Source organism: Pristis pectinata, chromosome 20, assembly GCF_009764475.1.
Source record: "Pristis pectinata isolate sPriPec2 chromosome 20, sPriPec2.1.pri, whole genome shotgun sequence".
Classification (NCBI taxonomy): Eukaryota; Metazoa; Chordata; class Chondrichthyes; order Rhinopristiformes; family Pristidae; genus Pristis; species Pristis pectinata.
Genome location: NC_067424.1, coordinates 7,618,095 through 7,645,397, shown reverse-complemented (window position 1 = coordinate 7,645,397; position 27,303 = coordinate 7,618,095). Strand labels below are relative to the sequence as shown.

General features: G+C 44.2%; 1 protein-coding gene across 3 annotated transcripts; it reads left to right on the top strand.

Moving 5' to 3' along the window:
• The first annotated feature begins 5,332 nt into the window (after positions 1–5,332).
• LOC127580795 (uncharacterized) lies at positions 5,333–27,063 on the top strand. 3 transcript variants are annotated; one of them, XM_052034692.1, is made up of 8 exons: positions 5,333–6,054; positions 10,626–10,946; positions 13,376–13,699; positions 14,366–14,524; positions 15,839–15,911; positions 18,604–18,694; positions 21,161–21,325; positions 26,920–27,063. In XM_052034692.1, the coding sequence occupies exons 1-8, from the start codon at positions 6,018–6,020 to the stop codon at positions 26,944–26,946; spliced, it is 1,197 nt and encodes a 398-aa protein (XP_051890652.1). In that variant the 5' UTR covers positions 5,333–6,017; the 3' UTR covers positions 26,947–27,063. The 3 variants fall into 3 exon arrangements, with proteins under 3 accessions (XP_051890652.1, XP_051890653.1, XP_051890651.1); XM_052034693.1 differs by lacking the exon at positions 26,920–27,063 and adding an exon at positions 19,473–19,509 and having other exon boundaries at positions 21,161–21,294; XM_052034691.1 differs by lacking the exon at positions 26,920–27,063 and having other exon boundaries at positions 21,161–21,690.
• The last annotated feature ends 240 nt before the right edge of the window (positions 27,064–27,303 follow it).

Here is a 27,303-nt window from a genome sequence, read left to right as displayed (position 1 = left end):
TTCAAGAAGTAACGGGAAGAGTATGAAAACAAGTTGACATCTTGTAGTACTCATTGATTCTTTTTTACAATGCGTTTAGTATGGCAGCTAAACAGGAGAGAGTTTTGAATTGAAGATCCCTTACTGAGAATGAAGAACACTCAGCTAATACAACAATGTCAAAACTCATACCACAAAGTGCATATAGTTCATACAGGTGCATATATATTCAATATACGGCACAGCTTTATGGTAAAATACTCTAAGAACAACAGCTGTCCACATACATTAAATTATTTTTATCATTTACTTACATAGAAAGTGAAATTGTAGACATGCTAACAAACATGCACACAGTCAGCAACTAAAATTTAAAATTATCATAATTTGGAGGCATGGTAGCACGGCAGTTAGTGTAACGCTATTACAGCGCCAGCGACCCGGGTTCAATTCCCGTCGCTGTCTGTAAGGAGTTTGTACATTCTCCCCGTGTCTGTGTGGGTTTCCTCCAGGTAGTCCAGTTTCCTCCCACATTCCAAAGACCTAGAGGTAGGTTAACGTGGGTTTAAAATGGGCGGCCGGACTCGGGCTGGAAGGGTGTGTTACCGTGTGGTATAAATAAACTTCTAATATATCAGTCTATTTCTCTAGTCCTCTCAACTTTCAAACCAGGATGAAAATAAGGCTCAGCCAATCCAGTGTCTACCCTGATCCCAGTAAACCCAATGATTTACTTCTGCAATAGACTTTGCACATGACTCATGTTACCCCTTTCCTGAGATTCCATCTGTCCCAGTGCATCATTATCTGTACCGCGACCACCACACTCACTTCCAAGGAGAGAGACACTTGTCTCCCCCATGCATACATCTCTCACCTTCCCAGGTTACAGAACAGTGGCTACCAATTCCCCATTCTCTATCGTCATCTTGCTGGAGCTGTAGATATTAATCCAAGTGTGGCCCCAGCCACAGCAAGGCCTCCCGCCTTCTCCACCCACCTTCCGCCTGACCTACTGCCTTCATGTTGAAGGCACTCTTGGCATCTACACGATTTGGCCTTGAAGGAGACCACTTGATCATACAGTCTCCGTGAACTTACTCCCTGCCTGCACCTCAAGTGTATGGCACGGTAGTGTAGCGGTTAGCGTAACGCTACTACAGCACCAGCGACCCGGGTTCAATTCCAGCTGCTGTCTGTAAGGAGTTTGTACATTCTCCCCGTGACTGCGTGGGTTTCCTCTGGGTGCGCCGGTTTCCTCCCACATTCCAAAGACGTACAGGTTAGGAAGTTGTGGGCATGCTATGTTGGCGCCGGAAGCATGGTGACACTTGTGGGCTGCCCCCAGAACACTCTACGCAAAAGATGCATTTAACTGTGTGTTTCAATGTATGTGTGACTACTACACATCTCTTATCTTATCTTAAGGGTCGTGTCCAAGTGAAACTGGTTCATATTCATCTATACCCTTTCCACACTGGTGGCTACACTGCACTTTCCTTCAATCATAGGATCCATCACGTCCTTGGTTCTGCATGATTCCTCACACACACCCCCCCCCCCCCAAAAAAAAAGGCACTTTTGACACTGTACTTTTAACCCGGTGCAACAAAAAAACTGCTGAAGGAAATCAGCAGGTCAGGCAGCACCTGGGGAAGGAAATGCACCGACGACATTTCAGGTCAACACAATTCATCTGGACCTTTAAGCTGGTGACATGTTCGTCCACTGTCTTACAGCAATGCCTGCAGGAAGAAAGGAGAACTGCAGGTTGCAGCGGGCTGGGCCAAAGAGAAAATTTCCTCTGCACAGTTCTAGATATTGACCAGAAGTGTAGCGTTCTAACATGTTCTGAGAGAAGCAAGATTATGTGAAATGTCTGAGCTCTGAAGCTGTGTGACAGAGATATTGGACCTCCTGACCATGCAGCTATAATATTCATAGTAATCTTTTATAATAAGCACTAAACATCCTAAGAAGGTTTCAGAAATTCTGTGATACAAGACGTCTACTTACACAGGGCAACAACAGACCTGGGCTGGACCCTACTGTAAATGTGCAATTCCATTGAACAGGCTTTTCACCTAGAATCTTCTTAAAGTGAAATCCAATTGTAGCTCTTGCAACCAGAATCAGATTTATGATCACTGACTTATATGACGTGATTTTTTTTGTCTTGCGGCTGCAGTACAGTGCAAAGACATAAGATTTATATAAATTACAAATTGCGTTTGAGCATCAGAGTTTATTTAAGAAATTGTGATATTCATTAATATTCTCAACCTCAAGTGAAATATTTCACCATGAATAAGGAATTGTTTTTTTTTACATTTACTGAAACTGCCCAGTCAGGAACTCTGCACAGGCACGAGTAGTTCAATCACTGGCGCGTTGTGAACGTGGGTAGGCAGGGAAGACACACGTTCTTGTTTTGTTTACACACACCTAACGTGTGACTCACGCAGTTCTGTCAACACTGCCATCACAATTCTTGCAATGTTCTCTTCGGAGACCTCGTACTTTGTGCTTGCTGATAAACCCGCTATCATTTCATACATCTCAGCTCTCAGCACCAGAAGCAATATTTGTTTTTCCCCTTGCACAGACCGCCACGTTGTCTTCCTGTTCTCTGTCCTCTTCCTAGACCTCAATTTCTTCTTGGGAACTTCTCCACCCAGAAAACAGCTGTAATCGCTCGCACTTTCCCAGTTCACCAACATATCTGCCACCTAAGATTAAGATATGTTTATTAGTCACATGTACATCCAAACACACAGTGAAATGCATCTTTTGCGTAGAGTGTTCTAGGGGCAGCCCACAATTGTCTCCACGTTTCCAGCAACGAAATAGCATGCTCACAACTTCCTAACCCGTACGTCTGTGGAATGTGCGAGGAAATCGGAGCACCCGGAGGAAAACCACGCAGACAAGGGGAGAGCGTACAAACTCCTTACAGACAGCGGCGGGAATTGAACCCGGGTCGCTGGCGCTGTAATAGCATCACGCTAACGGCTACTCTCCACCTGCCACTATTGCACCCACCCGGTCTGGACATCCAGCTCTCTTCTCCCTCACACTTGCTTTCTGCCTCAGCAACAAGTTCCCAAAACAGCCTTGATTGAATTCTGCTTTTAACTTACATGAGAGCAGTTTTCTTTTTTTAAAAAAAAGACCAGTTCTCGTTTATGTTTACGGCTCTACTCCACACAATTCCTGATGGAATTACTATCCATTCACAGAATGATCACAAAGGCAGGACCCAAAACGATGTACAAATTTGCAAGAAGTGAACGACCTCGTTGACAAGTTTTGGGAGAAACTGGAGAACCAGTCCTGATGTTTGTGGAATTTGTGGAACAGCCAGTCAGGTTGAACCTCGATGTCCCCGTGTCCCGCCGGGAGAACGGAGCTCCGGAATCCACAACGGGACCAATCGAGAGCAGAGCCGGTCGGGGCATCTTCCACTCAGCAGGCGGAGTCCTCATGAGCCCAGTGAAGCAGCGGCCACTTCCGCAGATCTCTCTGCCCCCAGGCCAGGAATTTCGCCCACTCGATTAAACCAGGATAAGGGCAGCGAGGACATTGAAATCAACGGGTGAAATAAGCCACTGGGGAGAGGTGAGTGAAGCTTTTTTTAATTTGAGTTGTATAAATTTATTTTAAAGTTTTAACTGTTTTACGTCGGTGTTTTTACTATTCCGGGTTTAATCTTTCTGTCACAAATGTAACTTTTTTTAGTATTGGCAGACCCTGGTTGAGTGGGAGCTTCAGGTTCAGAGAGCGTCGCTATAAGCTGTAGGTTTGGCAGCGGGCGAGCAGAAAGTGAGGACACAAGACACTGCAGATGCTGGACTTCAGAACAACACACAAAGCGCTGGAGGAACTCAGCGGGTCGGGCAGCATCTGTGGAGAGAAATGGGCAGTCGACTTTCCGGGTTCAGACCCTTCATCTGGAGCAGAAAGTGGGCTATGGGTGTGTGTGTGGCCTCGCCGGCTGTAGCGTCCGAGCATCCGGCTCGTTGCCCCGGGAAAGGACTCCACTAGTCTGCGCCTTACTGATGTGCTGTGGGCCAGCGTCTCGGCGCAAGATCACTGGAAGCAACAGCGCGGTGCAGGGCACAGGCGGACGGTGAACTCGGGCAGAGGGAGTCCTGCCCCCAACATGCTCCCTTATTCTCCCCTGCCCGTCTGGCTCCTTGTCCCAAGTCCACAGCTTTCAGCGACTCTGCATCAAAGTGAGTTCCCAGTTCCTGCATAGTGAAAGGTACTTCACCGACCCTGGTGCGAGGAGATCTCTCACAGTGCAGAACAACTCTGGTCCAATCCCTGCTTTTAAAATACCCAAGATGTCGCCCTCTCCAAGTCTGGGATATAATTTTCTTTAAACAACATGTGCATTCATTTCTTTATCAAGGTCCAAACCTTGGACATGACATGCCGCCATTCCCGCTGTGGCCAGTCGGGGCAGCAGTGACACTGCAAAACGTGGTCAACGCCGCTGACACCGACCACTCTGGGCTGCTGTGCCCTGCACTCTGTTCGGGACATACGGAGACCTTTGACTCTCTGCGAGTGGTCACATGAAAACTCGACACACATCAGTTTTGCTGCTCCAACTACAATCCCCTTTGTGAATTTGTCATCTCCTCCGAATAGACTGAGATACAGCCAAAAAAAAAAATCCACAGAAGTAGAAAATCATCAACAAAGACAGTAGATTAACTATTTAGTTATCGGTGTAAACTTGCTGTCTGCGAAGTGGTTCCCTTCTTTGAAAAGCAGGCTGAACTCAGGGCTCTGCTGTCCAATAGGATAACAAGATAAACACACTCATCGATACAGAGATAACGGCTGATCCATGTTTAAAGACACATCACAGTTTCCAAAACGAAGATGCTGAAAAACACGCATCTTCAAAAGGAGAGATGAGGAGCTCTGGGTATCTGCTGTGAACATAAACTCGGCACATTACCGGAGCAACGAACAATCTGCTGGAAGAGCTCAGCGGTTGGAGCAGCTTCTGTGGGAGGAAAGGAATTGTTGACGTCTCGGGTCGAAACCCTGCACCAGGACTGAGGGTGGAGGCATAAAGAGGAGAGGGGGAGTGGTGAGACGGGAGTCCGAGGTGATTGGTTTCTCACCCTTTCCCCCCTCTCCTCGATACTGACCATCTCCCCTCTCCACCCTCAGTCCTGATGCAGGGTGTCGACCCGAAAAGTCAACAATTCCTTTCCTCCCACAGATGCTGCTGCAACCGCTGAGTTCTTCCAGCAGATTGTTTGTTGGTCCATATTTCAGCTCTAACTTACAAACTCAGTGTTGTTGGCAGCAAAGCTGGGTGGGGGGGGGGGGGGGGGTGGATTTATCCCCAGACTTTAAACTTTATACCTTTTCATCCTCACCTCACAATTAGAACATAGAACACTACAGCACAGTGCAGGCCGTTCAGCCCACAATGTTGGGCCGACATTTTATCCTGCTCTAAGATCTATCTAACCCTTTCCTCCCTCATAGCCCCTCATTTCTCTATCATTCATGTGTCTAAGAGTCTCTTAAGTGTCCCCCTTGCTCCAGTTGTTATTACTCAGTCCTGCCAATGAAAATTACTTCAATTTATTTTTTACATGTACTGAGAATATTTCAAAATCTTAAGGTTTCAAGTGCTGGCTCACTGTGGTTTCAATGTCAAGCTTCCTGCGGCCTTCTTCCTCTCAAACATTTTAATCTTTTAATCTTCACTTCAAAGTTCATAATAACCCTCTTGCTTGTGTTACCCAGTCTTAATACCATTTTAACTCTCTTCTTGTCATAACTGACATCAGTCAATGGAAACTGCCTTAATATTATCTGGTTAGTATAACTGAGAGGAATTCAATTTCTCAGGTTTCAGACTTCATCACCAAGGTTCACTAATCAGACTTCCTCCTGCCTTCTTCCTCATTTATTTTCTATGTAGCATTTCTATTAGACAGTTATTTTGCCCCGAGGACTTAGAGCTGAGCAAAGGACATGTGCTGGTGTGGACTCTGAATAAAACAATGTGGATTCTGATTCTTCTTATCTGTTCCCCACCCGGTGAGTGACAGCCAGTGCTGGACATTATGAATTATCAGAGTTAGCTTTGGTCTCATGTACCGTTTCCACAGCAGAGATGGTCAAATATGTCTAGACTTGTAAAGGCAGAAAATGCTCAGCAATTATATCAACATGTGAGGTGTAATCTTAAGATCTCTTTCTGCCTGTGCCACTCTACAATGCAATCTTCTACCAATGGGTTTAAGAGCCTCAAGGTAATGATGCAGCTCTATAAAACTCTGGTTAGACCACACTTAGAGTACTGTGTCCAGTTCTGATCACCTCATTATAGGAAAGATGTGGAAGTAAAGGGTGCAGAGGAGATTTCCAGGATGCTGTCTGGTTTGGGGAGTGTGCATTATGAGGAGAGACTAAGGGAGCTAGGGCTTTACTCTTTGGAGAGAAGGAGGATGAGAGGAGACATGATAGAGGTGAACAAAATATTAAGAGGAATGGATAGAGTGGACAGCCACTGCCTATTTCTCAGGGCACCAATGCTCAATACAAGAGGGCATGGCTTTAAAGTAATGGGTGGGAAGTTCAAGGGAGATATCAGAGGAAGGTGTTTTACTGAGAGATTGGTTGGGGCATGGAATGTGCTGCCTGGGGTGGTGGTGGATGCAGGTACATCGGTCAAATTCAAGAGATTACTAGATAAGCATATGGAGGAATTTAAAATAGAGGGATATGTGGGAGGAAGGGGTTAGATAGTCTTACGCGAGGTTTAAAGGTCGGCACAACATTGTGGGCCAAAGAGCCTGTATTGTGCTGTACTGTTCTATGTTCTATGAAACTCCACTATCAATTGTGAATAAAAATTAAGGCACATTTTAGTTAAAAATGTGAATAAGTAAGAAAGAAAAATTACAAAGGGCATCATTTTCTTTTGTAAAAAGTAATATTTCTAATGCTGTCCAGTTTACACTGAAGGTAGCAGTGGAATTAATCTCTCAAATATCTCTAATAATCTCTAGATAACAATTGTTGCTGTTCTTTACAATCCAGTTGAGGAAACACTTTATGATTCTCTTTTCCAGACCTTGTCCCTCATGAGCTGATGGACAGACTGCATTACTCTTGCAATAAGGAACCATTCCCTTCTTGTTCATTACCGCTAACCATATCAATATATCTACTTTATCAACACCCCACTTGGTCTGGTGGTCAAATGGAATTTGTGATTGTGTTACTGATTCTCAGAGTGCAGGGCTCACAGCCAAGGGCAGCATTTATTGTCTTGAATTTAGTGTATTACTGGGCTGTTTCAGAGGGTGAGTTAGTAGTCAAGGACAAGGCTTCAGATATTTGGATATTTGGAGTGTCTTGTAGGGCAGAGGTGGCCAGTACAAGAAGGATGGGTCACATCTAACCTGAAGAGGAACCAATATCTTGACAGGGAAGTTTGCAAGTGTTACTCAAGCTGGTTTAAACTAGTGACACAGGGGGTGGGACCCAAAATGACAGTGTAGAAGGTGCGGAGAGAGAAGCATATGTAGCAAATGGAGCAGGCAAGTTTAGTGGGCAGAGCAGCCAGAGAAGGGTGGTGAGCCGACGGGGGCTGGCAGGTTTAACTGCATTTACTTTAATGCAAAGAACCTTGCAGGTAAGATGGATGAACTGAGAGTGTGGATCGACACATGGGATTACGATATTGTGGCAATGACGGAAACGTGGCTAAGCCAGGGGCAGGAATGGATCTGCATTTCAGGGTACAGTATTTTCAGGCATGACAGGGAGTGGGGTAGAGGTCCAAACCTGGAGGAATGTTGCACTGCTGATCAGGAAAAGCATTAAGCAGTGCTCATGGAAGATATTCTGGAGACATTGGCATATAAGGTTGCATGTCTAGAACTTAGAAATATGAAACAGGAGATCAATTTGATGGGATTATACCACAGATCTCCAGATAGAGGGGTTTGGAAGAACAAATATGTAGAAAAATAACAGTAGGATGTAAAAGCAATAGGGTTGTAGAAGTGGGTGATTTTAACTTTCCTAATATTGATGGGGATTGCATTAGTGAAAGGAGCCTAGATGTGGTGGAACTTGTTAAATGCATCCAGGAAGGGTTTCTAAAGCAGTATGTGGAGAGTCCAACCAGATGGGGAGCTGTACTCAACCTTATTTTAAGGAATGAGATGGGCAAGTGGTGGATGAACCCATTGCAAACAGTGACCACAATTCAGTAAACTTTAAGATCATTATGGAAAAGGATGAGGTTGGATCTAGAGTTATGGACTTAAACTGGGAGAGGGCTGACTTCAGCAGTATAAGACAGGACCTGGTAAATGTAGACTGGGAGCAGCTGCCAGAGGGGGAAACAACATCTGATAATGGGTGGCAATTAAAAACCAAATAGTAAGAGTTCAGAGTCAGCATGTCCCTGTAAGGATAAGAAGCAAAGATGGTAAAATTAAGGAACCTTGGTTAACAAAGGAAATTGAGGGTTTGATCAAAGTCAAAGTTGAATTTATTGTCATATGCACAAGTACATGTGTGCACAGGTGCAATGAAAAACTTACTTGCAGCAGTATCACAGACACATAGCATCAGATAAGCAGCATTCACAAGAAAAACATAAATACAATTTTTACGAGAAATAACACAATGAGAACAAAAAAACAAAGTCCATTTTAGTGCAAAGTGATCAAATTAGTTATAGTGTTGCTAAACTCTAGTGATTAGGGTTGTACCAGTTGGTTCAAGAACTGAATTGTTGAAGGAAAGTAGCTTTCCTTGAACCTGGTAGTGTGGGACTTCAGGCTTCTCTACCTCCTGCCCAATGATAGCTGTGAGAGTGACATGGCTAGGATGGTAGGGATCTTTGATGATGGATGTTGCCTTCTTAAGGCAGCTCCTCCTGCAGATACTACCAATGGTGAGGAGGGATGTGCCCTTGATGTATTGGACAAAGTCCACTACACTCTGCAGCTTTTTACATTCCTGTGCATTTGAATTGCCGTACCAGACCATGATGCAACCAGTCAGGATACTTTCAACAGTACATCAGGAAAAAGAAGGAAGCATATGTCAAGTGTAGGAAACTGTTATCAAGTGAGTCCTTTGCGATTTATATAGGATATAGGAGAGAACTCAAGAACGTAGTTGGAGGGCAAACAGGGGACATACAATTGAGAGTTAAAGAGGTTACCAAAACGTTTTTATAATAAGGAAGGAACCAGTCCCAGAGCCAGTGTCACTGTCAAAAAAGATATACTGGGTTTGGAGGTGGTGCAGAGAAGGTTCACCAGGTTGATACTGGGGATGAGGGGGTTAGCCGATGAGGAGAGATTGAGTCGCCTGGGACTAAACTCACTGGAATTCAGAAGAATGAGAGGGGATCTCATAGAAACAAATAAAATTATGAAAGGGATAAATAGGATAGAGGCAGGAAAGTTGTTTCCACTGGTAGGTGAGACTAGAACTAGGGGACATAGCCTCAAGATTCGAGGGAGTAGATTTAGGACAGAGATGAGGAGGAACTGATTTTCCCAGAGAGTAGTGAATCTGTGGTATTCTTTGCCCAAGAAAGCAGTAGAGGCTACCTCATTAAATATATTTAAGACACAGTTAAATAGAATTTTACATAGTAGGGAAATTCAAGGCTATGGGGAAAAGGCAGGTAGGTGGAGCCAAGTCCACGGCCAGATCAGCCATGATCTTATTGAATGGCAGAGCAGGCTCGATGGGCCCGATGGCCTCCTCCTGCTCCTATTTCTTATGAGGAGGAATTTCTTCTGCCAGAGGGCTGTGAAGCTGTGGAATTCATTGCCACAGAGTGTGGTGAAGGCCAAATCATTGGGTGTATTTAAAGCAGAAATTGATAGGTTCTTGATTGGTAAAGGGGCTAAAGGTTACAGGGAAGTGGGAGAAAGGTGTTGAAAAAAAATCAACCATGATTGAATGGTGGAACAAACTCCATGGGCTGAATGGACTAATTCTGTTCCTATATCTTATGGGCTGACTTTGGAGTAGATACTCTTTTACATCAGTACCAGGAGCACATGTTCAGACATTAGGAGGGATTTCTTCCAAATAAAATATTTGTTTGTCGTTGTGAAGGATTTTGCCCTTGTTTTCGAGGGGTGGGTTGGGCAATCTAGCCCAGTGTTCAGTGAGTGATGAATGTGGGCCAGCACTCCTAACAAAGTAGCACCGCGGGATCTTTCTGTACACTTGAGAGGACAGACTGTGTCTGGATTTAACGGCAGATAACCTCTCCTATACAGCTGCACACCCTCAGTACTGCAGTGGGAGGTCAGCCCAGGGCTTCTGCTCAGGTCTCTGGCTTGGGAAGTGACCCCACAATGTACTGACACAGGGGAGAGAGCACTGACACAGATGGCACAGTGACAGCACTGACTGCACTTCAGACAGAAGTACCCTGGGGTCGTGATAAGGTGCAATGTTAAAATTACCATTCTTCATAATCAGGGTAAATTGCAATTGCACTTTGTGTTTGAAAGATACCCTCTACGGAGTGATACTCCCTCTACGGAGTGATACTCCAATAAACAATTAATTTTATTAAACAGTTCCTTTCTTATCAAATCTGAAGATTTTCCATTCAGTTTCAGGTACATTGTCGATAAAAAGTAATGTAGCAGGAGTTGTGGGAAGAGCGATCACAGTCGATTGTCACTATGCAGCAACATACCGCTCTCACACGAAGTATTGGTGCCATGGGTGGAGTCGCTCCTGTGAAGTTTTAGTGGAAACAAACGGACAACACGAACGGAGGGGAAGAGTGTCAATCACAGATAACCCAGCACAGGGAATATTTACTGTTACTGTGGAGGATCTTCACTCTGAAGATACAGGATGGTACAGCTGTGGGATTACAACATACGGCTACGATCCAATACTTAACGTACATCTACAAGTATCTGACGGTACGTTTCTCAGCGATTGACTTCATGTCTCCACTGAAATGTCTGATCCATGTTTTCTCTGGGAAGGGTCAAGGCAGCACCGATATCCCTAGGCTCTGTAGCAGTGCAAGAGTCCTGCGGGGAGCAGGCAGGGGTCGGGAAACCCCACTCATGTTGCTCTCACCCAGTGCAGGGTCTGTCCCACTGACTGGTCACTGATTTCAAGTGGGATGCTCAGCACATTTTCCTGCCTCTGAACTGTAGGAAATGTCACCCTGTCAGAGGTTTGCATTCAGACTAAAACTAGAATCAGAATCAGGTTTATTATCACTGACATGTGTCATGAATTTTGTTGCTTTGTGACAACAGTACAGCGCAAGACGTAAAAATTACTATAAGTTACAAAATAAATAAAAAGTGCAAAATGAGGAATAACAAGATAGTGTTCATGGTTTCATGGACCGTTCAGAAATCTGACGACGGAAGGGAAGAAACTGTTCCGAAAATGTTGAGTGTGGGTCTTCAGGCTCCTGTACCTCTTCCCTGATCGTAGTAACGAGAAGAGGGCATGACCCGGATGGTGAGGGTCCTTAATGATGGATACTGCCTTCCTGAGGCACCGCCTCTTGAAGATGTCCTTGATGGTGGGGAGGGTTGTGCCTGTGATGGAGCTGGCTGAGTCTACAAGCCTCTGCAGCCTCTTGCAATCCTGTGCATTGGAGCCTCCATACCAGGCTGTGATGCAACCAGTCAGAATGCTCTACACCATATATTTGTAGAAATTTACAAGAGTCTTTGGCGACATACCAAATCTCCTCAAACTCCTAATGAAGTAGAGCAGGCGGCGCGCCTTCATCGTGATTGCATCAATCTGTTAAGCTTAAGATAGATCTCTGAGGTGTTGATGCCCAGGAACTTGAAGCTGCTCACCCTTTCCACCGCTGACCCCTCAATGAGGACTGGTGTGGGTTCTCCTGACTTCCCCTTCCTGAAGTCCACAATCAATTCCATGGTCTTGCTGACGTTGAGTGTGAGGTTGTTGTTGCGACACCACTCAACCAGCTGATCTATCTCGCTCCTGTACGCCTCCTCATTGCTATCTGAGATTCTGCCAACAACACTGGTCTCATCAGTGAATTTATAGATGGCGGTTGGGCTGTGCCTAGCCACATAGTCAAGAGTGTAGACAGAGTAGAGCAGTGGGCTAAACATGCATCCTTGTGGTGCGCCTATGTTGATTGTCAGCGAGGAGGAGACGTTATTACCGATCCAAACTGACTGTGGTCTCCGGATTAGGAAGTCTAGGATCCATTTGCAGAGGGAGGTACAGAGGCCCAGGTTTTGAAGTTCATTGATTAGTGAGGGGATAGTAATCCAACAATAACATACCAGTGAGAGACAAATGTTGCTCATGGTCTAAGTACCTTGAGAAACATAAAAAGGGAATCAGTCCCCAGAGCTCAAACTCCTGGTGACCTTCACCTTCTTAGTGTTTCTGGGCTTCCCAGTCTCACACCCTCCCTCGCTGCCTCTGTGTAAATATCAGTGCCAAAGGGTTCCCTTCCTGCTGCAGGTCACTGAAACCAATCACAGTTACACTCTCTCCCTAAACCCACCGAACATATGACAGATAGCTGACAATTTCCTGGCCTCAGATTAGTCCTGGAGTCATCGAGTCATACAGCATGGAAACAGGCCCTTTGGCCCAACGCATCCATGCCGACTGTGTTGCCCAGCGAGCAAGTCCCGCATTTTGCACATGGCCCCCTAAACTTACCTGTCCATGTACTTATCAAGGTGGCCTTAAATGTTGCTGATGTACCTGCCTCAACCACTACTTCTGACAGCTCATTCCAAATACGCACCACCCTTTGCATGAGGAAGCTGTCCCTGATGTCCCTTTTAAATTTCTCACCTCTGATCTGAAACCTATGCTTGTTCGTTTTAAGCACCTCTTCCCTGGAAAAAAAGACTATGTGCTTTCATCCTGTCTATGCCCCTCATGATTTTATATACCTCCATCAGGTCACACCTCAATCTCCTACATTCTAGGGAATAAAGTCCTAGTCTATTCTTGAAACTCAGGCCCCCAAGTCCAGGCAACATCCTGGTATTGTGCTGAGATTTTCCAGGACTTGTTCTAATTCCAGAGTTAAACCATTGGACGCCACTGGAGACTGCTGCTGAGAGAGACTGTAGCCCTGATTTTCACGCTGACACATCCTCAGTGTCGTCGCTGCTGTCCTGATCTGGAGACCTGCTGTGTTCTGGGATAATGGCAGACATGGCAGTTCAGGTAGCTGGGAGGATGCAGAGACACAGAGAGGGAGATGAGCTGGTGAGATTCCAACCTGGCGGGTCCTGCCTGAGACACAGAAGTGGTTAAAATTGGAGAATGTTTGATTTTCAGATGTTCACTCAGTGTGTGAATGTTTGATCCTTTCCCACAGAACCCGTGTCTGTTCCTGTGCTTGGATTTCTTTCACCAGCAAACGTCTCGTGTGTTGGGGGCTCAGTGTTAGTGTCCTGTGAGTCTGTCCAGGGATCCCTTCCCATTCAGTACACATGGTATGAAAGGACCCCGTCCGTGGATTCAAAGATCTCAAATAGCAGTAAACTGGACCTACGTTGTCAATCCTTCAAACACCTACACCATGAATATTACTGCAGAGCTTCAAATAGTCATGGAAAAAAATCAAGTGGAATTGTTGATGTGATAATAATCAACAAAGCAAATAGCATCTTTAGTTATTTGATACAATTCAATGGAACTGGTGAGTGATACTTACAAGATTATTTTTTCTCGTTAATACAGATCCATGTTGGGATTATGGAGACAACAAACGACTGCAGATTACTCTCAGAATCACTCACAACCTTCTTTATTTATCAGATCCCATTATCTGTGGCCATTTGTGGTCTCCACTAATCAGCTCGCAGCCTCTGTCCCTATCTGCACCCCATCCTTTCCCACCTGGCTCCATCTGTCAATCAACCCCTCCTTGTGTGAATCCATCCATTGCTTGCCAGCTTCAGCTGCATCCTTCCCCCTCACCTCTTTATTCTGGCTATCTCGCTTTACATTCTCAGTCCTGATGCAGGGTGTTGATCCAAAACTTTGACTTTCACTTTGGCACCACAGATGCTGCCTGACCCACTGAGTTTCTCCAGCAGTTTGTTTTTTGCTGGTATCTTAATACACCTGACAGAGAAGTGAAACGTGAGGAGGAGGCCGAGATTCTAATTGCATCATTTATTACACTGAACCAGCAAAAGTTCAATGTGGGAATAAAACAGAAATGATCTGTAAAAAAAATCTTTGCGCTTAGAGGGCTAATTCCCTTTAGACCATGAGAAGCCAGAGAATGGGCAATTATGTTTGAAGTCACTCGATCAAATCCATTGAGATGTTTCAGAATGTCATTCTCTTGTCTCAATAGAAAAGGAATATTCTGCAAGAAGAAAATTATACTGTGCAGAAAATCCACCTGGTGGAAGGAACAACACATCCACAAGTAACCCTGGAACAAAATCCAATGAAGAGGTTGACTTCATCAGTTCAGGGAAGTGTGGAAATGTAACAAAAATCAATAACAATGGTAAGGTTTACCTTCAATGAGGGTTTCTGAAAGGGAGATTGCCAGTCAAATCTGGAAATGTTTGAGGATGCAATGGGGTTAACTTGCAGGAAGGATGAGGGAGAACCAGTGCATGTGGTGTTTTGGACATTCAAGAAGTTTTTGCAATGTTCCTACGTAAGTGATTAGCATGCAAAATTCAAAGACATAAGTGAGTAAGGTGCTGTCATAATCAGAGAACTGGTTGGCAGATAGGAAACAAAAAGTAGGAACAAACAGTGTTTTTCTCAGTGGCAGGCTGTGTCTTGTGTCATACCGCAGAGATAAATGCTAGGACCCCATCTATTCATTATATATTTTAATAACTTAGATGAGGGATTTAATTGCAATATATCAGGTTTACAGACAGTATAAAGCTGAGTGAAGTAGGAGCTACAAAGAAGATGCAGAGAAGCTCCAGCATGATTTGAACTGGTTGAGGGAGTGGGCAACTGCATGGCAGATGCTGTATATAGTGGATAAATGTGGAGTTATTCACATTGGTGGCAAAAACAAGAAGGCAGATTATTATCTGAACAGCAGTCGAGTGGGAATGGCGGAAATGCAACAAGACCTGGGTGTCTTTGTGCATCAGTCACTGAAGATAAGCATGCAGGTGGACCCTTTTTTTTCTCTTGATTAGGTCAAGAGGGTAAGCAAAGAATGCTGGTTAGAAGTTTAATTTAGTGAACAACAAAAGTCTTGAACCCTGGACAGTTTCTGCCACTGTGTTAAAAAGCTGAGGTTAGCAATAAACCTTTTGGGCCTGGAAACTGTGACTATCCATTACAAGAACAACACATTCTTCCAATCAAACAATATCAATATAATTTCCTTGGCCACTTCTGATAATAATCCCATTTAATTAAAATGGAAAGTTATTGGTATTATGAATTATAATGTCCATTTTAATCAAATAGCATTTCCTGCCTCTGAACTGTATGAAATGCCACCCTGTTAGAGGTTTGCATTCAGACTAAAACTAATCATCTGACAGTAACAGATCAGTGAGAAACAAGTGTTGCTGATGGTCTAAATGCCTCGAAAACCATAAAAAATGAATCAGTCCCGAAAGGTCAACAGACTGTGTTCAGTCCTCCTGGAGCAGGCAGCCAGTTACACTGAAGAAACATCACCACTTCCATGAAAGCAGTAGCTCTTTACTCAAGGCAAGAGGTTTCATCTGACCGTCATGCTCTCTTGCTTGACTGCAAGTAAAAAGCAGGTGAAATTCAATTTTATTTCTTTGTCTCAATAGAAACTGAATATTCTTATGTTTCTTTTTTTTTATAACAGAAACAACAGTAACCACACAAACTGTAAATTCAGACGTGACTTCCAACCATACTCAAAACCAATATATTGCAAGGTATATTCTTCTCATGACTGTTCTTGTTACACTGGAACTGCATTCATATGAGAGCTATTTGGGGGCAGTGTGTTTTTTATTTACTAGCATTAAATGCATGTGAAAGGGTTGACTTCAGATCAAACCAAATGCCATTGTGTTATACCTGTTGTTGGGAAATAAGAACAAGTTCCTCCATTTGCCGACCCTCAGAGAGTGTTCCCTGCAGTATTCACCATGACTGCTCCATCACTAACCTCATCCCATGGTGAGAGATGACTTGTATTTGCCAAACCCCAGTGATACTGCTTTGCCTTTCTGTGACCTGCTCTAGTGTGACCCTGACAGGAAAGTTGCTGGTGAATTATAAGGGAAAAATCCCTGATAACACTTGTGATCGACACCTTGCAGGGTTGGTTAAAATCTCAAAGCTGGTCACTGTAACTGCAGGAAATGTCTCTTCCTAAAATGTGTTCCTGGGAGGGGAGAACCAGTGGATTACACAGCAAGCAATACACAGGGCTGCATTGTGATATGTTACAGAAAAAGATAATTTGATCCAACCAGTCCATATTGTGCTTATGATCTCCTTGACCCTCCTTCCATTTCTTCTCATCTAACTGTGTCATCAAACCCTCTGTTCCCTTCTCCTTCAAACACTTGTCCAACCTTTACTTCAGTACCTGTGGGAGTGAGTTCCACATTCTCACCATTTGTCAGGTAGAGCTGTTTCTTCTGCAGTTCCTATTGGATTTCTTGGTGACTATCACATTAATGGCCTCTCATTATGTACTTTCACACAATTGGCAGTGGTCTCTTTGAATCCACATATAAGAAAAGCAACCTGGTATTATGAAACGTTTGACAAATTTGCTAGAATCCTTTGACAATGTAACAAGCGGAGTCAATGCAGGGAGCATGTTGATGTCGTGTATTTGGATTTTCAGAAGGCATTTGACAAGGTGCCACATTACAAGATCGCAAGATCACAAGACAAGGGAGCAGAAGCAGGCCATTCGGCCCATCGAGTCTGCTCCAAGGAAAGGGAAATAGAAATGAGAAATGGGGAATGGGGGAAGAAGAAGAAGAAAAAAAAATTATTCTAATCCCAATTACCGGCCTTATCCCCATATCCCTTGATATCCTGACTAGTTAGCTATCTATCTATCTCCTCCTTGAATGCCCCCACTGATCTGGCTTCCACTGCTGTATGTGGCAAGGAGTTCCACAAATTCACCACCCTCTGGCTAAAGAAATTTTTCCTCATCTCTGTTTTGAAACTGTACCCTCTAATTCTAAGATTGTGCCCTCTGGTCCTGGACTCACCCACCAAGGGAAACAGCCTAGCCACATTTACTCTGTCTTTTCCTATCAATATTTTAAATGTTGCTATGAGGTCCCCTCTCATTCTTCTGTACTCCAGCGAGTACAGTCCAAGAGCCGACAAACGCTCCTCATACTTAAGCCCTTTCATTCCTGGAATCATCCTCGTAAATCTCCTCTGAACCCTCTCCAACGTCAACACATCCTCCCTAAGATGTGGGGCCCAAAACGGCGCACAATATTCCAAATGAGGCCTCACTAGTGCCCCGTAGAGCCTCATTAACACTTCCTTACTTTTATTAGTGGCTGGTGGACAAGTTAAGAACTCATTGTACTCGGGGAAGAGTAGCATAGAGTGAAAACTGGTTATCTCACAAGAGGCAGAGGGTTAGAATAAAGAGTTTTTTGTCATTGGATTTAACCAATGGTGTGTCCCAAAGATCGATCCTTAGCCCTCAATTATTTATTAATTACCTGAAGGAGGGGTTAGAGTATAAGCTATCCGAGGTGCCGATGATGTGAAACTAGAGGAAGAGCAAGTTGCAACAGGAATATTAGAAGTCTTTAACTGGATATAGATGGGTTGTGTAAGTGGCGTAATGTTGGCAAATGGAGTTTTACTGGAGTTGTTAGTTTATGGAGGTTAGATTATTAGCCGTTTGTAAAGAGAAAGTAGATAAATGATTGAAAGATCAAGGAATTGATTGCTATGGGGAACTGGCACAGAAGAGATGAGGTCTGGCCATGATCATTTGAATAGCAGGCAAGTTTGAGGGGCTGAGTGGCCTATTCCTGCTCCAAATTTCTTATGTTTTTATGTCGACTCTATCAAACACATTTCATTATACAGAATTCTATGTGATCACCATTCAGGAGAAAGGAGACCAGGTCTGTTCACCCTTTCCTGATATCATACACTCACATTTCTCATCTCATTGTTTGGTCCATATGATTCTTACCCATTTTGTCTTCAAAATTTCTATTCACAGCCCAACTTTAGCTTTCCTTTTTACTTATTTCCTTCTCTATTATTGCCTTAAAATACACTAGAATATCTTCACTATTGACTCTTTGTTTCTCTATTTTTACTCTTCACACATGCCCTGGTGGATTTCTCCTTTATTTGCTTGAATTTTGCAAATTCTCTCTAATTCTGCTTTTTACCTATTGTGTTATGTCTGAGTCCTTTATCCAATTCCTCTATCTCCTATATTTACCAGTTTCCCTCCCCCCTCTGTGCAACACTAGTTTAGTCTCCCAGCTGAACTCCCTTGGCTCTGCTGCTTTACCTTGCTCACTCCACTAAGATTACAAAGAAAACAGGAGGTAAACATTTGAAACATGAAACCACCCTGTTTCCTTCCACTAAATCTGAATCTCCTTTGCTCAGTTACGGGATATGGAGCATGGGGCGCTGGCTGCTCTTCGCTTTGTTGGGGATCTGGAGTATCTCAGTTACATGGTTCACGAGAGAAACTAAGGTAGGTTTATGGAGATCAGTGAAGCGCTGAATGCTCCCAAATGGTTTCCATAAATGCTTTCAATTATACCGATCGCTGAAAGAAAAACGGTCATGCACATGAATTCTTTCACATCCTCCGGTCAAACCAAAGCTCAATGCAGATAATATCACTAGGTTTTGACAGAGTGTTTGTGTGCAGAATGAATTAAAGTGTTTGATGTGAATGGTGATGCTGCCTGGTTTGGAGAGTATGCATTATGAGGAGAGACTAAGGGAGCTCGGGCTTTACTCTTTGGAGAGAAGGAGGATGAGACGAGAGATGATAGAGGTCTACAAAATATTAAGAGGAATAGATAGAGTGGACAGCCAGCGCCTCTTTCCCAGAGCACCAATGCTCAATACAAGAGGGCATGGCTTTAAAGTAATGGGTGGGAAGTTCAAGGGAGATATCAGAGGGAGGTTTTTTACACAGAAGGTGGTTGGGACATGGAATGCACTGCTTGGGGCGGTGGTGGAGGTGGATACATTGGTCAAATTCAAGAGATTACTAGATAAGCATATGGAGGAATTTAAAATAGAGGGATATGTGGGAGGAAGGGGTTAGATAGTCTTAGGTGAGGTTTAAAGGTCGGCACAACATTGTGGGTTGAAGTGCCTGTATTGTGCTGTACTGTTCCATGTTCTATGTTCTATGTGATGGAATCCTTGAGCCAATTTTAGACAGAATTCTGTTGCGAGCGGCCATGTGAAATAAAGTAGAGTGTCAATGAGTCTGATGACTTCACTGTTGCTTGCAGAGACGTGATGACTCACCCTCACAGCTTGGCCCATGAGGTAAAATGAAGACTCCTGGTGACAGCATATTAACTGAACTTTAAGATAAAACATTCCTTATTCATCTTGCTTTGCACACGTTTATCAATTGTTCTTCATAAATATCTTTTGTCATTAAGCCATTAACTTAATGGAGAAGAAATCAAAACCAAAACAATGCCTAGTACCTTCAAGACATTAGATCTTAGTAATAATTCAGCTCGTATCCAATTTCCTGTGACCATGGTTTGATTTTGTTTTGTCTTTATACATATTTTAATTAATTCATAAGAAAATCAGTATTACATAAAGAAATTCTGTCAGCAATGATCAGCCAATCACTGGAACAGAATAGGTGAAAAAAATACCAAACTGTTCAAGAGGCTTCATTCTGTCGGGCAGAATGGTGCAAAATATCAGTTCTCCAGACAGAGAAGGCATCATGGTCAGTGTCCTTATAACCATCCAGGAAAGGTAGCAGGCTGCGACTCTTGACTCTAGAAAATGAGAGGCTAAGACTGAGGTCTTTACATACCCTGTTGTGTACTGAATTGGTGGGCACTGAGGAAGTATTCCCCTTTAGTTAGGACTGGGGAATGATCTGAGGGGCCAAAACTATGGGACATTATTATTAGATTGTCACTGAAAATCCAATAAGTGATCCATGAGAAACATCTTTATCCAAAGAGTAGTGAAAGTGTGAGATTCCACCTCAGGCACTGGTTGACGCACAGAGCATTGATATCTTTAAGGAGATTAGACAAAATCGAATTGTTTTCTCTGGAGCGGAGGAGGCTGTGGGGAGACCTGATAGAAGTTTATAAATTTACGAGAGACATAGATAGGGTAGACAGTGAGAATCATTTTATCCCAGAGTGGAAATGCTGAATACTAGAGGGCATAGCTTTAAGGAGGAAGGAGGAAAGTTTAAAGGCAATGTGCAGCGCAAGTTATTTTACATAGAGAGTGGAAGGTGTGGAAAGAGCTGTCAGTGGTGGTAGTGAAACCAGATACAATAGTTAGGCTTTTAGGCACATGAATAAGCAGGGAGTGGAGGGATATGGATCATGTTCAGGCAGACGGGATTAGTTTAATTTGGCATCATTCTTGGCACGTACATCATGAGCTGAAGGGCCTGTTCCTGTGCTGCATTGTTCTATGTTCTATATTGTATGTTCCAGTTCGTGGGTCCGTGCCAATGCTGGGGCCAAGCTGACTGGAGGGTTTTGGATATTCAGAACTTGGCATAGTATTAATAAGACTGTTCCTTTTTTTAATTGTCTGAAATTTGATTTGAAATTGTGCTGATTTTTCAATGCTACAAAGAAGTCTGGTCACCTCCACTTCCTTTGTGTTGTCCAATTGCTTGTCAGATAATCAACCTTTAATGAGCTAAAACATTTTCTGATGAAACACTGGGAAAACCAGTCATTGTCATTGTCAGCAGACTCCGTTGCCTGCATACCGGCTTCAACCCACTCTCTGGTCAATGGCACAGAACCAGACTGTGTGCAAACCTTCATTCCTGTTTGACTACGAACTATGTTGCAACACCAGCGTCTTGCTCAAGAACAAGACCGCTCACTCCGTACTCTGTATTATAACTCATCATGAGCCCATCTGCTGCTTTTTGTGTGTTAATTAACAACCTTCTCTCCATCATTGTTGGCAGTTTCGGAAGCCATCCTGGGCAGTGGAGCTGGAAGAGCTGCTGGCTTACAGCCCCAGTGACCTGGGCTCAATCCTGACTTCCAGCACTGTCCGTGTTAAGTTTGCTCGTTCTCCCTGTGATCACCTGAGTTTCTTCAGTTTCCTCCCGCACTCCAAGGTTGTGCAGGTTGGTATGTTAATCAGCCACTGTAACTTGCCCCTGTTGTGTAGGGGAGGGGGAGAATCAGGGCATGTTGTTGGGAATGTGAGGAGAATAGGTTACAAACAACATCAGTGAGGGAATGGGGCTGGTTCTGTGAACCAGCATAGACTCAATGGACTGACTGGTCTTCCAGGTCCCAGGGAAATGTGCCCCTTGCCACACTGTAGGGAGATATTGGGTAACTGTTTCAATGACTTCATTGTGTGTTTAGTAATACTTTTTTTCTCTCTTCCTATAATGTTGTAAAGTGTTTTAAGGTATTTTAATGTGTTAACATACTCCATAGATCAAAATGCATTTTTGCTGTAACTAACTTTGAAAGTAATCGATTAAATTGCTTCTTGACTCACTTGATATTGTCAATGAGTGTCTCAATTTTTTAGTTTCGTGGACATAATGATTTATTCCTGGAGAACAGCCTGTACTCAGACTCCTAGATTTCCCTGTTGGAATCCACGGTTGATAAATTTTGAAGGAAGAAATAATTAATCCTTCATGACAATGAACTTCTGTCAGAAAAGTGGTGATGAAAAGCCATCAAGCTTAAACTTTAACTCTTAAATTTTACCTTTGAATTGAGACGTGTTTAGGTTATGAGGAAAATCCATGCTATCTGGGGAGTTGTGCGCAATATCACCAGTCAGGTCACAATCAATAATTAATAACAAGGGTTCATGACAAGCACACATTTCACTAGAGGTGGAGAGAGTCAAGACTGGAAAGTATATGAAGGATGAGCAATAGGAGGGAGACATGGGAGAGGGACAGAGGGGGGAAAGTGGGAGAAAAGCAGTACAGGGGATCAGAATACTCTTCTCTTTGTTTACTCAGTGGGATGTGGATGTCACTGGTAAGACCAGCACTTATTGTCCAGTCCTAATAACTCTTGAGAAGGCGGAGGTGAGCTGCCTTCTTGAGCCATTGCAGTAGTGGAAGGCAGTGGCTTGGTGGTGCTGGGAAGGGTGTTGCAGGATTAAATCCCAGCGACAATGGATGCATGGTGATATATTTCCAAGTCAGGATGGCGTGTGTCTTGGAACAGAACATGCAGAGGTGGCTTTTCTGTGCACCTGAATCCTTTTTCTTATTTACCGGTAGTGGTCAGGACATCAATATCTGGACTGGATTTTGCTGGTGGTCCGCCCTGCAGCCACTGTATGCCAGTCATTGATGGAATGAAGGTTTAGGCCGTTAGGGGCTGTCTTGGATGAGTTGAACATTTTAAGTGTTGATGGGGCTGCATTATCCCAGAAAGTGGAGAGTATTCCAACACACTCCGGACTTGTGCCTTGGGGGCGGTTATTTACCACACAATACCACAGTTCTGAGCTGCTCTTTCAGCAGAGTATTGGTATGGCTTGTGCAGATGGACCTCCAGTCAATGGGAACCACCAGGAGGTGGATGGTGGGGAACTCGGCCATTTTCAGGAGCTAAAGTCTGTTGTTGAAGTGAATATCCTGTATTCTCTTGGGAAATGGATTGCTCCACATGGAATCTTTATTTTGTTGTATAATTACACTGATATCGGTATTTGACCGATGAGGATCACAGCTCAGCCTTGTCCCGGGTGAGATCAGTCAGGAGAATATCCGTCCCAGAGTCAAATTTGCCTCAGCCATGATTCCAAACCCCACCCACAATAACACGCCCCTCCCACTGAAACAAACCCCTCCGGTGACCTGTCCCTGACCCACAGGCCATCAGATAGATGGATGTGGGGCTGCTCCATCTGCTGTGAGGATCCCTGCAGCCAACATGCAGCATGAGCACCAATAGCCTGTGTCAGGAATAGTCGCCTGCAATGCCGTGAGGGAAGCAGCTGATGGGCCAAACAGTCTGAGCTCTGCCACTTTCACTGATGTTACCGAACAGGAAAATATGGGCACTGACCCATGAAGCACTTGAGGTACCTCTGGTGGTTTTGGGCACCTCCTATTAGACCAATTGTGGGCAGGGTTTGGAAAAGGTGAAAATCCCAGGGTGGGACTAATCTACAGATTATTCACAGGTCCCTGCACCATCCCAGACTAAGTGAGGCATTGCACTGTGGGGGGGGGGGGGGGGGGGGGGGGGGGGGAGGGGGGAATTCACCACAGAAGAAGGGGCAGTTAAAAAACTACTGAGTGTCCTATTTGCAGGAGAAGGAACTGACGCCAACGGTGGACTTTACAGGAACTCGGACTGTGCACTCAGATACTCCTCTCACTGTGAACAAGCTCTGCATTAAATGCTTCATCTGTGGCTCAAATTCACATCACCAGTGCCTCAGTGAGTGGCAGAAGGTGGAGGGGCGGGACATTTTCCATCAACATTTAGACATATTTATCTTTTTATCGTCACCTTGCAATTAATTTTAACCTCCTTGCTTAGGTTGCTATTACTCAGTTTTTAATTCTTTCCGTCATGTCCACCATTAAATGAAAATTAATTTATTCCATAGATGTACTGCGAAAATTTGAGGTTCTTCAAGTGATGAGTGGTGCTCCACAGAGATCTGTACTGGGACCTCTGTTGTTTTGTCATATATATAAATGACCTGGATGAAAATGTGGTGGGGTGGGTGAGTAAGTTTACAGACAACACAGGGATGGCTGGCATTGTGGATTCCATAGAAGATAGCTAAGGATACAGCGGGATATAGGTCAGTTGCAGATATGAGTGGAGAAGTGGCAGAAGGAGTTTAATCCGGGCAAGTGTGAGGTGCAGCACTTTGGGAGATTCAACATAAAGGGAGAGTACACAATTAATGGCAGGATCCTTAACAACGTTGATGAACAGAGATCTCTTGGGGTACATGGCTCCCTACATTTGGGTTCACAGGTTGATAGGGTGGTAAAGGAGGCATATAGCCTGCTTACCTTCATTAGTTGAGGCACTGAGTTCGAGAGCCAGGAAGTTATGTAGCAGCTTTCTAAAACTCTGGTTAGGCCACATTTTACAAGGTTTACAAGGATGTTGCCTGGTTTCGAGAACGTATGCCATGAGGAGAGTTTAGGCAAGCTGGAGCTGTTTTCTCCACGGCAGCAGAGGCTGAGGGGAGATTTGATAAAAGTTCATAAAATTATGTGAGGCTTAGAAAGAGCAGACGGCCAGTATCTTTTCCCAGGACTGCAATGTCAAATACTGGAGGGCACGTATTTAAGGTGAGGGGGGAAAGTACAGAGGAGATGTGCAAGACAAATTTTTACACAGAGAGTGGTGGGTGCCTGGAATACATCTCCAGGGGTGGTGGTGGAGGCAGATATCATAGGAGCATTTAAGAAACTCTTAGATAGACACATAAATTTGCAGAGAAGGAGGGATATGGTCAATGTGCGGGCAAGAGGGATTAGATTAATAAGGTATAATTAGTTCGGTACAACACTGTGCTGTACCCTTCTATGTTCTATGTTCTTCAGAATCATATTTCATCAGCCGATTCATGGTGGTTTCACAACTGGGCTTCCTGCTGCCTTCTTCCTCATTTATTTTCTCCACAATATTTCTATTTGAAAGTTATTTTGCACTGAGGACAAAGAGTTGAGTCACGGACAAATGTTGGCCTCATCTGTGTTTAACAAAACAATGTGGATTTCGATTCTTCTCATCTGTTCCCTGCCCGGTGAGTGACAGACAGCGCTGGACAGTCTGATACCTGGTGTTAGTTTGGGTCTCGTGCACCATTTCCACAGCAGAGATGGTTAAATATGCGTGGACTTGTAAAGACATGAAATATTCAGAAAATATAATTGAGAAGTATTGGAGTGTGATCTTGTAATCTTTTTCTTTCTGTCATAGTACTTCTTTCTGATGGTGAAGCTGGAGAAGAATGTCAAATTCAGGTTGTTGCTGTGAGAAAGGATGATTTGCAATTGAATGATCCTTGTCGGTACCTTACAGCTAACTAACTACTTGAAGCTTCAGCTACAGTTACAATATGGGGGTCATAGGATGCAATTGCACAGCAAGATCCAGCACACAGAAATGTGCCAGATAACACTTCTTTCAGTTCATACTAGGCAAGCGGTGCATGTTGGGCAGCACTCCCAGGAGCACCTCTGATGAACCAGTACCATGGGATCTTTGTGTGCATTTGCGAAGCCTGACAGGATCTGGATTAAATGATAAACAACACCTCTAACACTGCCACACTCCCTCAGTACTGCACTGGGAGGTCAGCCCAGGGTTTCTGCTCAGGTCTCTGGAGTGGGAAAATTTATGGACACAGGGGAGAGAACACTGACACAGCTGGCACAGTAACAGTACTGATCAAGTCTTTGGCTATGAAGTATTGGGGCCCATTCTGGAGATGTGATAACAAGTTATATTAATATTATCTTTCATAACCCTCCAGGTAGAATACAACTGTTTGCCTCATTGCAAGTGGGGATATGCCACAAGACACAGTGGGAGATTTTTGTTAAATGGATGTGTTTCTGCTGAGACCTCTTGTACTGTACCTTTTTCACTAGTTAATGTGAGGCTGGCACAGGGTGCAGTTAGTAGAGCTTCTGTCTTACAACTCACACAACCAGTTTCAAGCCTTGAGTTTGCACAGTCTCCCTGTGGCTGCCTGGATTTCCCTATGTGCTCCACTCCCCTCCCAAATCTCAAAGACATTCGGGTTGGTGGGTTATTGGGCCACAAAGGATGGGTGTATGGTAGAATCTGCGGTGGTGGTGGGGATGTGGTTCGCAGTTATTGGGAATGTGGGGAGAATGAATTGTTACCATTGGGTAGAGAATTCCAAGGATCCCCTGTCCTTTGAGAGAACAAGTTTCTTGTTTGACTTCTAAATGGCTGGTCCCTACTTTGAGGTCAACACACAAGAAACTGCAGATGCTGGAATCGGGAGCAAAAATAAAATCAAACTGCAGGAAGAACTCAGCGGGTCAAGCAGCATCTGTGGAGACGGTGTTTCAGATCAAGAGATGGTCCATGTTTCACATCAAGACCTTGAATCAGGACTGGAAAGTGTAGAGTGCAGAAAGTGCACAATGGGAGAGAAAACCTGGGTGGACTGGTGGGAGTGGCAAAGGAACACCGATGGTGTGGGTTAACTGAAAATGGATAACTTAATGATCATACCATTGTGTTGTAAGCTACCCAAATGGCATATGATACACTGCCTATCTCCCCACAACACTCTCAATGCAGGGTCTCGAACCAAGACTTCAACGATCCCTTTGTCTCCACAGATGCTACTTGACCCGTTGAATTCTTCTACCATTTTGATTCTTGGTCCTACTCTGAGATGGTTACCCTGGTTGAAGACACCTCAGTCAGGGAAGATATCATCCCTGCAAGTACCCTGGAGAGCCCCAGGAGAACTTCGATTGTTTCACTGAGGTCATCTCTCATTCTCCTGTGCTCTGCAGAGTGTGGTTACAGTTTGTCACTTGAACTCAGGAATCAGTCTGCGAACCTTTGATGCACTCCCACTGTTGAATGTAGATACTTTCTGCCAAAGGGAGCCCTGACCTGTACACATTACAGGTGTGACCCTTTCAGGGCCTTATGTTATCATACTGAGCCACATTTGCTTCTGCACTTTGAATGATTTCTCCCTTGGTTTCAGGTCCATTGTGGGCAGAGAACTATGTGAGAGGAGTTGTGGGAAGAGCGATCACAATCGATTGTCACTATGCAGCAACATACCGCTCACACACAAAGTATTGGTGCCTTAGGACAAGTCACCAGTGTTCACTTTTAGTTGAAACAAACGGACAACACGGACGGAGGGGAAGAGTGTCAATCACAGATAACCCGGCATGGGGAATATTTACTGTTACTGTGGAGGATCTTCACTCTGAAGATACAGGATGGTACAGCTGTGGAATTACAACACCTGACAATGATCCGATGTTTGACGTACATCTACAGGTATCTGACGGTACGTTTCTCCGTGACTGACTTCATGTCTCCACTGAAATGTCTGATCCATGTTTTCTCTGGGAAGGGT

Coding starts and splice junctions, on each gene's coding strand:
- LOC127580795 (XM_052034691.1), top strand. CDS start 6,018: ATGTGGATTCTGATTCTTCTTATCTGTTCCCCACCCG. Junction 13,700..14,365: donor GATACAATTCAATGGAACTG/GTGAGTGATACT, acceptor TTGTCTCAATAG/AAAAGGAATATTCTGCAAGA. Junction 15,912..18,603: donor CAAAACCAATATATTGCAAG/GTATATTCTTCT, acceptor TCCTTTGCTCAG/TTACGGGATATGGAGCATGG.